Genomic DNA, 15339 nt, shown 5'->3' on the forward strand with positions numbered 1-15339 from the left:
ATAAAAGCATTATTATTATTGTGTAGTTTTGTCGGAGAATTAATACGTTTTTCAAATAACTGGGCGTTTTTAAAAATGTCAATTGCAGATGAGTATGAAATAATGGATTGGGAGATTGATATAATGATGAGGATGATTTGGAAGTTGACTGAGAAAATAATTCAAGTTATGTGTAATAGTTGTAGAAATTGTACACTGTGTTGTTAAACTTTGTAATAAAAATGATGAAGCATTAATGTTTATGTTAGTTGAAAAATACATTTTGATAAATATTGTTAATAATCAAATATTGATTTATTGTCATAAAAAAGTAGCTTCTTTCAACATGTCTTTAAAATGTCATAACTTATTATTTATATTTAAAATATAAAATTAATTGTAAAAGCTTAATTCAATGTATATTCTTTTTGGTTTGTTTATTAACGTTTATAAAATATAATTTGTAATAAAAAATTCAAGCATATAGTAGCTAATTGAACTTTTTGTTCAATTGTTTAAAGAGAATACATAGTCATAGAGATAGGTGTAACTAAGCCTTCAGGCTTCAAATTCATTTGAGATGAACAATCTCACAGAAATATTGATACTGATTGAATATCTATTTTTTTTATATCATCTTTCATATAATAATAACTAAAATATTATAAAATAAATTGGGTAGTGTTGGTTGGAAAGGGAGAACATAAACTTAGCCATCCCCTACCCCCACCACTAAAGTAACGCCTATCAGGTAAACATTGATATGTGGCCTGGGTAATACATTTTCCTGGCCTGAATTTTTTCTCCCAGGCCGTCCCTGTTTATTGAGGTACCTTAATTTAGGTTTGAAATTGTTTAACCTTAATGGAGAAATTACAATTATAAGTAAAAGTAGGATATGTATATTTTATTAAGAATAATATCTCTTCATACATTTTAATAATTTATGAATAAATAATTGTTTAGATAAGGAAACTAATTAAAATTTTACTTTAAGCAAAGGTCAACATGAACTAGATAGTTCCCAAATCAAGAATTTTGTTGATGATATTCAGATTATGTTGAACGAGTTGCAAAAAAAATGTGATCATAGATCACTTATTTAGTCATGTAAGAAAATATTAACTTACTATTGGTTATTTTTTCTTACCAAGTCTGATTCATTAACAAATGGTAAATGCTTAGTGATAAAATAGGCAACCTTGTATTAAAGGCTAAAGCCAAACAGATAACTGATAAATGTACAATAGTAGATCATACATGTTCAGAGAAAGATCAAATTTCATACCTCTGTTTATGTTTAGTAGGAACTTTGGTAGTTGACTTGTGCATAATGATTTGATTGAACTACACAGTATACGTGTTATGTATAGTTGGTTGATTCTGCGAGGATAGCTAGCGGCTATTGTCAGACCATCACTAAGATTTCTTGATTATACACAATTTTATTATTGATCTATTTCAAAACTTTTTACACATTCATTATATATTTAATAATAATTATTAATTATTTATATTTTGACAGTAATAAATTAAAAAAAAAAGGTTTATGTGTTATTTTTTTTTATAGAATAATAATATTTCTTATGCCTTATAAATGCTTTTATTTTATTTTCTGAAAGATTTGATTTTTAAAATTACAACATTACAAATCCATGTTAATATATATATTATTTCTAATAGCTTCATTAAATTTGTTTTTATACAAAGTATCAATTTGGCCAATACACTCAACACAATATACTGACAAAATTTATTGCAAATTTCTGATCTACAAACTAATACATTTCATTCTAAATATTTTAAGTGTGCGCCATGAATAATTCAATTTAACAATTATTATTACTTTCAAGGATTATAAAATACAATAAGTTACCATTTAGAAATTATTACTATTATTAATTATAATAAATACCATTCAACAATTTCATCAACTATTGATTACAATGGATGTTAAAAAAATAATAATAAAAATTAAATAAAAAAACATTCTTCAAAAATTGAACTCTGACATTATAAAAAAAGAATATTACACATTAATAGGTGGAAATCTAGATATTATTTAGATTATTATTAACAACTAGTTAATTAATAAGTTATAAATTATATAAGTGTATTTTTTTAAATCAATAAATTTTCTGATTTTAATACGTTAGTTTATTGAAGTGTAAATCAGAAGGTTGACTGTTAGTATTACAATTAGACATTTTATTAGCAAAACTTGTTCAGTCTTAAAAAAATATAAAATACAAAAAAAAATTGGAGACCGGAAATGTGTTTATAATTCTTCTTTGGGAAGTTCGTCTAAGTCGACATCAGATAAATCAATATCATCGGCAGTTGGTAATTCACCATCTTTACCGTCCCAAGGTTCGGTTGCTTGAATTTCTGGTAATGCAGCACCTTTGACTGGAGCAGTTGTACCACGACCATAAGACAGATCTCTGTTAATGTATGTACATATTGTTAATTAGTATAGAATTTAAATCAATTTATTAGAAAACAATTATAGATAAACATTGCATTAGTACCTTAAAAATTCCTTAATTCCATCTTCTGAAAATGATCCTCTTAAAATTGAGTACTTCATTTTTTTAACATTCAGCACGGCCAAAGCGGGATATCCAAAACCTCCGATTTCTAGTGTTGATTCCAATTCTGGTTGCTTGCCTGCTTCGGCCCACAGCCATCTACACAATAAATTTTTAGTAATACTACATATGTAACAATAAATTATTTATTTAAGCAAGGAAAAAATATAACAGAAATTAAAACAAAAAGGAAGATTTTGGTAGAATTGAAGATAAGTGATATAAGAGTGGAAAAGTATGTAGGAGAAAAAATTGTACATATTAAAATAAAAATTACCCCCAAAGTTTTTGTTTGAATTTATCTCCTAATGAGCGTAATGTGTTTAGGTACTCATTACGACAGCTGGCCTGGCAATCTAAAATGTGGGGTAGTACAGAGACCACACACAGAGCATGTTCTGAGCACCCAGCTTTGAATGTATCTTCATTTACGATCTATTTAATGTAAAATTTAAATTAAGTAATCATTGTTTAATGATTAATTTTATTTACTAAGAACCTACTTCAATTATGTCTGGTGGTGGTACATTCTCTTGATGTTTTTGCATTGCCCAACTAACAATGTCTGAAGACGTTCTGCCACCAGTATATTCTTCAGCTCCACTTGAACTGGATGTACCTGATGGGAAGAATTTAATTGTGGGATATCCACGAATGTTGAATTCTTGAGCTTTTGAAGAGTGCACAGTAGCATCTAATGCTCCAAGTTTAACCTTAAAAGCATAAATTAGCATTTAAATATAATTTAAAAAAATGCTATAAAATGTTTGTATTACTTTTCCTTTAAGTTCTGATGCGGCAGCTGCCCAATGAGGAGCCAAGTTTTTACAATGTCCACACCACGGGGCAAAGAATTCGACCAACCAAATATCATCAGAATTCAATACAAGTTTATCGAAATTCGAATCAGTCAGTTCAACAACGTCATCACCAGATGATGATTTTTTAGACGATTTAGATGATCCATAAGGTACACCTTGGAGGTTAGCACTAATGGCGTTCTTAATGGCTTTGATAACCTCGTCGGTAATACCGACGGCTGTTCGATCTCCAGTGAAGTCTTGAGGTTTATTTTTGTCAACAAATATTTTGACAGTAGGGAAACCTTGTACGCCATAACGGCCTGCGAAAGACGGATACTTATCGGCGTCTATAGCAGCCACTTTGACAATGCCCTGGAAAAAAACAAACGGAGCATATTTTGCATTAAAATCCGACCCGCAATAGAGGCGAGGAGTAAAACCACTCGCAAGCACTATACCTTCAGGGCTTTGGCGGCTTTCGTGTATTCGGGCACAAGTCTCTGGCAGTGTCCGCACCACGGGGCGTAGAATTCGACCACCCATATTTCGACGCTCTGGAGCACCTGATTGAAATTGTCATCGGTGAGTTCGATGACGTCCGAGTTGGACGGATATATGGCCACCGCGGAATTGGCGAGGGCCACCAACAACGCGCCTGAAAAAAAAACCACAACACATTATAACAAAACGAGCTATAAGACGTGATCGCGAAACAGCGAACCAACGTCCGGTATACTACTCACACCACAGCGGATTCATGTCGGTCGACGGTTTTTGTACGGGAAATCGAAAATCGGCGGATGTCGAGAACAAAGGAATATTATTTCACACACGCGCGCAGCGGGAGTCGGGGAACGATTGAGCCGGAGCAACGCTCGGTCAGGCGACGTTCGTTGATGATCTCGAGAGTGTGGGCGATAAGAGAATCGTGACGCGACTGCCGACCGTGTTCGCCGCCAGGTGGTTGTTCGGTTGTGTCCTTTGTCGACGTGCGCGCGTCCGATTAGGTTACGCGATTCGTGTGTCTGCTGTTTTTATGCGGCAGAAACGAAATAACGACGACGACGACGACCAAAATCTCTCGGCTGGTCGGCTCATTCGGCTCGTGTTATCGTCACGGATGTGTTATCATCGGTAGCCGCTCGTGGTCCGCTCTGATTGGTCGACGCGCGCGCGCCGCCACCGACCGCCACCGCCAAACCAAAGCAGTAAGCACGTCGATGAGATTGTAAAAATACTCGTGTACCATAACGATTTTGTGGATTTGGTTTCAACGACAACAACAACACTCGGTTCACCAACTGATAAAACCGCGATCATTTGTGTTTGCCCGGCTCGTACGAAAAGATAACGACATCCGGACGGCCGTATTCCCGGCACATATTATTCTGAATACCGTGCGGCAGACATAATATAACAACCAAAACGTAATGTGCCGCACGCGAGATTTAATTCTAGTGCCAATGCGGCAATAACAAATAATATGATAAATGATAGTATTATATATTTATATGACATGAGATTTTACTTTATTTACGAACATTATTATCATACGTCATAATATCATGTCCGATATCTCGATCTTGATGGCCGATGGCTGTACAGTATATCTTGTAGGTTCCTACCCTACCTACGATTTACGAACGTATATTATTGACTCATTGTATTAAAAACGAAAACGCGAGCAATAGAAAATCCAATTTCATAAGGCATAAAATGGATAACTAAGAAAATATCAAGGATTGAACTTGTTGACAATTTTTCATATACTTACCTAATTACCGATAATTTTTAATTAATAAAAAGGCAGGAAAATGGGCAATTACCGCTCTTCTGGACCTATAGTCTATAATTATTATGTATCATTCTTTTAAAAAATGATTCTGGGCAAAAACTTTCTGATGACGTACAGTACTAAGTATATTTATGCTGTTAAAGTAATTTATAAGTATCATGGTAGGTTAAGTTCATGCGATTTCCAATAAATTTACAGGAATGTTTACAGGAATGGCTTGTAATTTTTTGCAAAAATAAAATTATGAGAATAAATTAATTTTTGGTATCAAGTATATTAATTTTTATTATTGAAGTTCTATTTTAAAATATCTGGTGCTGACTGTCCCACGTGTAATTTTTATTTTATGTAACTTTCCAGAGTACCTGAGAACCTATATGGAGTGTTGTGTGTAATATTTCATAGTTATTAAGCCTGCCAGCCTGCGTGTTCATGGGAATGGGTTGAATTATACTTGTAAAAAAATTTCAAAATACTTATCTTAATTTTTACCGGGAAAATGCCGGAAAAACGTATTTTTGTAAGCTATATGTAATTTTAATTTTGCGGGGAAAGAGTTTCGTTCCTATATTAATAGTCATTAAATAATTATTGTTATTATATATTATATTTATCTATTGTTTACTTACTTACCATTAATTATAATTATTACATATTGATTTAAATTATGATATTAAAATCGGTGTAATCGGATAATTAAACAATAGGTACAACATAACGATGACACGATGTGTAGGTACGACTTTCAACTACATTGTTTTGTTGGCTGACATCTAAAAAATTGAGAAAAAAAATTACAATAGTACTAGTATGGTAGTGTATACCTAGTAATCAATATAAAAGCCAGCAGAATGTAATTAAGTTGTTTGTTCTAGAAAACAGGAATGATGTAATTCGGTTCAACCCAGTAAAAAACACGCACACACAGGTAATGCGGAATTGGTTCCCGGGTGAAATTAAGTGTACGAATTGGTTCCCGAAAAATACTTTCCAGTATAATACAACTGTTACGAAATATGTACAAATCCATTATCTCTTAATATTTTATTACAAGTTTTACGATAACTGGAAAGTTTATAAATATAATTTTATATCTATAGTTTTATCTAGAAGTAATTGTTTAATTTCACTTAATTATTATTATTGGTGTAAGGAAAAATTATTATTGTTGATTACTATTATACCACAATCAGGTACTCAGGTAAAGTAGGTACTTACGTTATTATAATATTTTGTATAGATGATGACTGCATGGTATCTATATAATATTATATATATATATCAAATGTTTATGAGGTTCGTGGTATAATCGATTTTTCGGTTAAAAGCTAAAAACATAATAACACTAAATAATTAAATATTATGGTTTAGGGTTGCTGGGAGATGTGGGTGGAGCGACGACCTCATCATCTTTCGCAGAGATAGCGAAATAGTTTTCTTTTAAGTCGCACAGATTTCTTTTTTTGTAAATTTTCTAAGACTACTGTTATTTAATAATAAAGTAATAAATTAATATATTGTTGACGAATGGGTCACGTATACTGAATGCAATAGCTCATATACGGCGCAGAGTTGGATGTTAAAAAAAACTAAACATAAGCACCTGAAAGACGGGCTATAAATGTAGGTGTAAATAGCCAATGTGGCCATAGTAGGTACCTAAATGATATTCATAATAAAATAAAATAACAAAAAGATAAGCAAGTGATTCTGCTGTATATCCAGTGACGATTGGGTCACTGTAATAGATGTGCTAAATGCCTAAATGTTTGAATTTAATAATACATTATTGTTTACGAAAAACAATTCTGAGCTGTAGATACGATCTACCGACTTACCAGCCCATATCACTAAGTATATTTCTTGGTATAATTTTAATATAGGTAGCTATTAAAGTAATTCATTTTACTTTTGGAAATAATATAGTTATACCCCGTATATCGTCTTTAAATGACACACGGAACAGTACAAATTTACATTAAAAGTACATTGAAAGGCGGTATGTACTAGGTAGACAGGTAAACGGTATAGTAATGTAGAATTTATATTGTGTAAGTAATACACTAGTACAAGTGGTACAGCACGCTGTTGAGAATTTGAGATGGTACGTGCATCAGATTTAATATCTTAATATGGTTACCTGCTATTAAAATAAATTATACATAAAGCTTCAGTATCCAATTAGTAATTAATACTAAACGTTAACCGCGAATCGTGATTAAAATATGAACACTGAACATAATATATCTATTATTACCTTCGGAACAGATCTATCATCGTCATTTTGCACGAACTCACAGTTATGTAATAGTTGCTTACATATTATATATTTATCATAAACCTCATAATCTAAAGCACACAGCTTTTTTAAAACATTTTTATTATCATTATTTATAACTATCTTATAAAAATGTTGCATTTAAACGCAAATCACCGTATAGTAGAACATACGAGTATATAAGACATTCAGTATGGATGATACGATTAGGAACTGTATCGTTCAGTCGCACACATTTAGCTGAAACAATTCCAAATGATATAATATAAACAAACAGCGAACGCATGTGGAAATGTGGTTGTAACTCGTAATACAAATAGTCCACAACAGCTAATAGCGAACATTATGTAATAACTTATAATTTATGTATAATTATAAAAAGCATACACAGTGAAACTAAGACGATACACACATATTATAGATATTACACATACAATCGTAGTCTGCAGCAAGATTACTTAAATATAACTGAATATTTGTATAGTAGATAGGTATGTAGGTACGTATCGATACATTTTTTTAAACACAATTGTAAAACCAATACCAAGTGGGTTTTATTAGGACATTTTCAATCTTGTCATGCACTTGGTATAGTTGCGCAATATTTTTTTTTGCGGAGAGAGAATGTATTCATCCAGAAATTACTAATTAGAGTTAGACATCTAAGTTTGCTTAAAAGTTAAAATTTAATAACTTTATTTTAATAACATTATAAGTTATGTTTTGAGTTATGTTATAAGTTTGTTATTTTCTATATATATATTATTATGTTGACATAAATTGAGAAATTTATCACATATAATATATTATAGTAATCTTATTGTAATAAAAACTATAAAATATAATATAATAATTCAATATATAGTTAAAATGAAAGGAAATTTAGACAAAATATTATTTTAATATTCGTATTTTATTATTATGACTTTGACTTTATAAGATTCAGGTATCGAGTGGGTCACTGTTATTAAAATAATTTATTTCACTATTGATAGAATGGTAGATTGATTTAATTTACATATTTTTAAAAAGTAATTGTGTATAGTAAAATTGTACTAGATTGTATAATTTTTTCCGACTGTATGTGTACAAAATAGAATTTACAATATTTTTTAAATAGTAATGATTAAATCTAATTAGGTAAATATAATTTATGCGCGCCAGTTGTATAAACATATCATTTATTAATCGTTTTCGTCGGTTGATATTTTTTGTTTCAACACTAGTTTTGGATTTCTAATAATTAATAATTGCATTTGAATGAAAAATTCTGAGTGGTAAAAACTGTACGTTTGGTTACATTTTTAAATTCGTTCAACTTTTATCCAAAGTTTTTCAATGGATTTGAAAAAAACGCCTAGAAAGAAGAAAAACGATCTCTTCATTTAGGCATACATTTGACTGAACCGTGTTGATCTGTGTATCTCGGCCTGAAAATATTGATACCAGATAATAGTTTAACAATTGAACAATAAAAATGAGTGAAAAATAATGTCATTGCAAAACAAATATGTTCCCCGCTTTATTTTAGAATTTAAAATACAATGCTATGCAAATGCAACATCATATAGTATCACGTAGGTATACAATGCACGTTAATATCTACAGCAATACCCTAAAATAAATGTAAATCGATTATGCATACTTTTTTGTTGCGTGTCAAGTATTCATGTTATACGATTTGAATAATTTTATACGATACCATTGATACCTATTATATCCAAATGAAATATAGTATGACTAATATAAGCATAATATAGAACGTGTAAACGACATCGTAGTTTCTGCGTAAGTCAATATTATAGTGAACACATTTGCATATCACACACAATTTAATATTTATTATGGTATGAATTTATGTGCGCGTGAAGAAGTCACATAATAGGTTGTATACAGCCGGCGACTCTCGCAGTGCCATTTTGGTGGCGCTGTGTTGTGATTTTTTTTTAATTTCATTGTTTCCAGGACAATTAATTAGTAAACTGATATAGACATTTTCTAGGCGTGAAAAAATATAAAACACATTAGTGTTAGAAATAATTTTCTCATTGTACATATAATATTTTATAATATATTGTTGAGTTATACAATACACACACAAAGCCCGTTTTAATAACTCTACATATATGGACACATACAATGTATACATATTATAATAATAATTGATAATAATAATAATAATAATAATAATAATAATAATAATAATAATATAATAATGATAATATATGTAGTATAAAAAAAATAAATAATAAGTATAAAATAAAGTCGGGTGTGAAATCGTTGTTTACAAACTGTACAAAAACGAAAAAATCGAGCGGATAGAACGACAAAAAAATGTATATAATAATTATAATAATAACAACATGTTTTGCTAAATAGTATTTATAATTTGTATATAATATATAGTATAAATAATAATAATAATGACAATTTATTTATACAAAAATTAATAATATTAATTATTATTTAAAAGTAATGTAGACACATTTTGTTGTGGCCGATTTTACGGGGATATTATAAAATATTATAGAATATAATATTATTATAATATCGATCGAATACGGTATTTTTTGATATTCGCTAATTGTTTGATAATTTTTAATTTTCACACAGGATAATAAAAATATATAATATTAGTTATTAAACACTATATACTCGTAGATATCATAAAATATTAAAATGTTTACACTAATAATATAAAGGAATTATGGGATATTGCGAAGGGGTGGGACGCTAGTAATAATTTAATTATGATTGTTTACATCATTATTATTTTAATAATAAAATACATGATGAGTTTTGTAAGGTAACTAAAATTATAAGAAAAAAAAAGAAAATATTGGAAATTATAAGAAAAAAAATAAATGAAAACTGGCAAAAAGTTGTAAGTCGACGTAGTATTATAGTATAATATTGTATATGGACGGAACACAGTGAAACAGCAGTAACTATCAATTATTTTTATTCATATTATACTCGGTTATTCAACAGATCTATAGATAACATTATTATTAAATTTAATAGAATTATTATTATTATTATTATTATTATTATATTTGATTCATTCCCCCTATTCGTTGTTTAGTTTTGTAATAAACATTTTGTAGTAAACTTTTATCGCGCGTAAACGAAAATATATTTGAGATATACACAGGCTGAGAATGTGTTATTTATTAGTAACATAATAATGTATTAATTCATCGGTTAAGACTATTCTAAAACTTTCAAATAGATGTATCATCATAATGTCATAAAGCACATTATGCCAGTTTTGAATAGGAAAAAATTAAACGACTCGTGTGGGGCAGTGATTATACACAACAATAGAATAAATTAAGATGATATAATAATATAATCAAAAATTGGGGGAAGGGGGGATCAATACATTACAAAAAATTAAAACCTATACACATTTTTTATCCTAATCGACGCTCGATTTATGGGAATCAAAAAATTGGTAAATGGTATTATTATTATTATAATTATTTTGTATTTTTTTTTTTTATCACAGTTAATTTTTGGCAGACGTTTTGACCAGTCCGCCGTTAAAAATATTCATACAATAATATTAAACATTTTTTTTTTTCATCATTGATATAGATAAATAATCTTATTGCAATTTCAACGTCCTTTGCTAAACAAATTTCTGTATTACGTATCAGTAATCGCACAAGTTTACTCGAAACGCGAGTATAACTTACCTAGGTATATTATAATAGTTAATTTACATTTTTACATATATTTTATAATACAATAATATTATGTACGGGACGATCGTAAAAATACAATAATTTATAAAAACTAAAAAAACAGTCTGGTTGTACAGAAGACAACAATAATATGTACACAATAACGTCTTAATATTCTTAATTTTATTTACTTATCTTTCTTTTTGTTTATACATAATGTACATGAAATAATTAACATTAAATACACGCGAAAAAAAATATACGTAAGTAGGGTGGTTGAAAAAAATGTACAATAATATAAAACTGAACTCGTGTGCAATTCGATGAAAGAGTCGGTTCGATTGAAAACAGAAAATCGTACGCACAAAATATATACGAATTATAACATATTAGATATATTAATTACGAAATTAATCAAAATTTCACAATATAAATAGGGGCATTAGCTTACGTTTAAAAAAAAAATGTATTTTTGATAACTCAGTTAGTCGGTACATTGAACAAATAGACGAGTGTGATGGCATCGGTGATACTTTAGGATAGGGAATGGTGGGGGGAGTATACAATACCTAGTTAATTTACAGAGACAATATATTGCTGAATATATAGTAAGTCATTGAGAAAAAATATACAATATATTATATATAAACATGTTAAACGCGTACTTATAAAGATAACGTATAATAGTTATATAAAGTAATAATTAATAATAATAATGATAATATACAGGTACAGTCTAGATCATATTGAATAAGGAAAAATATATATATATTATTATAACATTAAGTCTCGACGTGCCGTCGTCATCGTCATGATAGTACGCGTGTCATCGTTCGTCCGGATATATACATTTCACATAATAATATATACATTGATACAATACTATTATATTATGCAATAATATCATATAGGAACCAAAGGTCGCAACAGCCGACATCTCTACGATGATGCGCACTAACGTGTCTGGTTTTTTACTCGCTTACACGAGAAAGCCCTCGGACAGGTTGGCCGAGAACTGCGCCCGCATGGCCTGGATACTGTTCATGATCTTCTTTTGGTGACCGACCAGTGTGATGCCCAGCGCCGTCAGGTCGGCTACCGTTAGTCGGGCCACCTCTTTCGGGCTCACGATGCCCGCCTGTTCGAAGTTGTCCAAGTACCGGGCCATCTTGATCGAGCACAGCCACTCGTTCACCGATCCGAATTGGGTCATGTCTGGCGCGTCCGAGCTCAGCGGGTTCACGGACCTGTGGGGACAATACCGATTACATTTTAATATATTGTTATCAATTTATCATTATCATAAATATTATATTAACAGGTATGTGATGTCATAATATCATAGGTACGATATAAATTATTATACATTACACGACGTACACGCGGACGATATACCTACAGGTACGCGATAGTGTATTATATACTACAGTGGCGTAAATGGGAAAAAGGGTAAGAGAGTAAGTGAGGCTACATTGAGCCATTCTATTGTTATATTGTATGTTAGTGTTATGTTTATTGTAAAGTAGAATCTTTTTATTATTTTTTACTTTAAAGTTAGTATAATATGTCTTTAGGTTATAAGGACATCCCCCAATTGCACCACTGCAGCGTATATCAATGTATACCTACGGAAGATAGATTATTCTCTATCGTTATTGTGTTGACATGACGACTATATAATATATGATAGCGTGGCGTGGTGAGGCTTCCAGAATTTTAAGGGGTATTGAAGAATGAGGTATATATTATATAGACGTTATTATACGCGGTGTGCGGATATTTGTTATAGAAATTTCGTATTTTGTAATGATTCAGTTGAAATGAACTAATTTTTTATTTTATTTGATAAGAAGAGCTAATGATTATTATATTACATTGTGAAATGTTTGTCTTTGATAATATTATCAAGTCGTCACGCCACCATTTATATTATACCAAGATGTAACGTATTGTAGAAATACACTCGATAGTCAAAATATAATATGTGATCAAGCTAGGCGATGAGTATACTTTTATGTGCTTTATATATATATATATATATATATATATATATTTATTTATTGTAAAATGTACTAATAATGCAGTTTATTATGTAGGTATACACTCGTTTGTTTCGGTAGATTTTTGTGATTTTGGAAAAAAATAACTTTTACGTGGTTTTCTAGTATAACATGCACTAAGTTTTTGAAATAAATCTATATAGTCTTTTGCTATTTTGTAAAGTTTTTATTATGATAAATCACAATTTTATTCTACGAGATTTAAAGCTATTAAATAAGAACAATGTGGTTAACTACTTTACACGCCAACATTATAAAAATATATGTTATAATTAGTTAACTATATATTGGTTTAATATTCGATATTTTTTTAGGTACATTAACATTTTTAAAATGCAGTGTCTTACTATTATAGTTAATAATAATTTAAAAACTTATATTAGATTCATATCACTATATTTTTTTTTATCAAAATCACAAAATTGAAAGAGAAAACAAAATAATGGTATCACGTTGAATTGATCAATCACATAATATACAATTATAGATAGTGAAACTAGAGCGATTCACCAAAGTATATCTTCACATAAGAAGAAATTGAGGCAGAGATCCAGTATACTATAGGCAGATGAACTACACTCTTTGTGTGTACGATAATGCGCGTTATCGTTTCGGTGGGATAAAAACAAAATAACATATACCCTATAAATTGTAATACTAAAAAAGCGTATAAGCCGTATAAGCGGCGAAGGACTTTGGGAAGCGGTTGTTGCAGGGAAAACAAACCAAATGTTAATTATATTATATGTACACAATGCAAGGAAGGACATGGGTACACGTACATCATTGGGGTATAATATTAATCGGGGGGGGGGGGCGCCGATTATTAAATCGTATAATAATATTAATGTTATTTGCATAAAGCACCGTGTGAATGACCGCAGACGGCGGCGCTAATAACTGATGATACCGACAACAGTAATAGTAACGATGTTGATGATGATAACGATGACGAATTAAGTCATGTGAAAGGGGAAGGGCGGGATCGTGTATATATATAATAAATACTAACTATATTTGTACAGAGATATATATGTATTTAGGTGTGGTATATACGTACATACATACATACATATATATTTATGTATAATATATATGTACGTAACGCCATAACGGGTATTACCTTTTCGCGGATAGCCAAACAAACGGTCTCTCATTCGTGATGAAACGACACCCAATCCGAGCCACACTTAAATACGACCGGCACATAATACGGGTTAACAGGCGGCGGACGGCTGTCCAAACATGCAAAAACCCAATGCGTTTGTTAACGATAAAATAATAATAATAATAATAAATTAAAATAAATAATTGTACGTTAACAAAAAAATAAAATAGTTATAATACCAAGAATATAATTTTCAACGGCGGCAACATAATACAAATGTTTTAATACGTTGAAATGAAAAAAAAATAATTGAAATATAATATTATTATTATTATAATACATATATATTATATGCGTACTACGTCGATATCAGCAGAAACCAAAGCCGATGTCGAATAAAACGATGCCATGACGTAATATATAATATACATTATTATGGTGATGTTGTGTTTATACCTTTATATGATGATTTCGAGAAGTTTGACATACGTCACAAACATATTATACGTGCACAAAAATATTCATACAATAAATATGAAAGCCCAGTTAAATAGTGTTTTCGAAGGGCGAGAGAGAAGTAGCGTATATATGTGTGTGTGAAGGACGGGGGGGATAATACGGATGAAATGAAAATAGACGGTGATAGAGAAGCAAAAAGCAAAATAGAGAGACGCACCCAAAGTTCTTTTCGGATTAATATAATAACATCGCGGACAGATATACAATATTATTTAAGTGTTACAACGACTGTATAATAATAATAAAAATAATAATAGTTGTCTTTGTCCATCTGGGACGGAGGTGTACATACATAATCTATGTATAGATATATTGAGAGTTTATCTTCATTAAATTGTTGTAAAAAATAGTATGCAAGATGAAATTACATTATTTCCTTCTTTTTAGAGGGAGGGGGGTTGATATGTACGTATACCACGCGAAAACATTAAACTTATACCAGAAGTTTTCTGGTAGAAAAGTTTTTGCCACTATTGGGTCTCCTCAAAGTCGACAAAACGCGCACTCTAACTTGACG

The 15339-nt window shown here is 30.3% G+C and overlaps 2 protein-coding genes across 9 annotated transcripts in view; both read right to left on the bottom strand.

Annotated features, from left to right (window-relative positions):
* Positions 1-1631: 1631 nt before the first annotated feature.
* On the bottom strand, positions 1632-4472 carry LOC113551334 (protein disulfide-isomerase A6 homolog). The gene is made up of 7 exons (XM_026953517.1): positions 4117-4472; positions 3832-4028; positions 3347-3745; positions 3074-3283; positions 2848-3005; positions 2511-2669; positions 1632-2423 (listed from the first exon to the last, which is right to left on the bottom strand). Exons 1-7 carry the CDS (start codon positions 4130-4132, stop codon positions 2258-2260), a joined length of 1305 nt encoding a protein of 434 aa, XP_026809318.1. The 5' UTR covers positions 4133-4472; the 3' UTR covers positions 1632-2257.
* A 6845-nt stretch (positions 4473-11317) lies between these two features.
* LOC113551192 (ephrin type-B receptor 1-B) overlaps positions 11318-15339 on the bottom strand; it is a 121385-nt gene continuing 117363 nt past the window's right edge. For 7 of the 8 annotated variants that reach the window (XM_026953291.1, XM_026953290.1, XM_026953289.1 and 4 more), the window contains one exon: positions 11318-12382. In XM_026953291.1, the coding sequence (XP_026809092.1) occupies positions 12115-12382 (268 nt within the window). In that variant the 3' untranslated portion in view covers positions 11318-12114. Of the gene's footprint in view, positions 12383-14318; positions 14431-15339 lie in introns of all 8 variants that reach the window. The other variant, XM_026953292.1, reaches the window with a different exon arrangement.

The sequence above is a fragment of the Rhopalosiphum maidis genome, chromosome 2 (genome assembly GCF_003676215.2).
Source record: "Rhopalosiphum maidis isolate BTI-1 chromosome 2, ASM367621v3, whole genome shotgun sequence".
Lineage (NCBI taxonomy): Eukaryota > Metazoa > Arthropoda > Insecta > Hemiptera > Aphididae > Rhopalosiphum > Rhopalosiphum maidis.

What these genes read in the sequence shown, in the direction of transcription:
- LOC113551334 (XM_026953517.1), bottom strand. An exon ending in CACCACCAGACATAATTGAA is followed by an intron (nt 3,006 to 3,073) that starts GTAGGTTCTTAG and finishes TACATTAAATAG; the next exon opens with ATCGTAAATGAAGATACATT. An exon ending in TTCAAACAAAAACTTTGGGG is followed by an intron (nt 2,670 to 2,847) that starts GTAATTTTTATT and finishes TTTATTGTGTAG; the next exon opens with ATGGCTGTGGGCCGAAGCAG.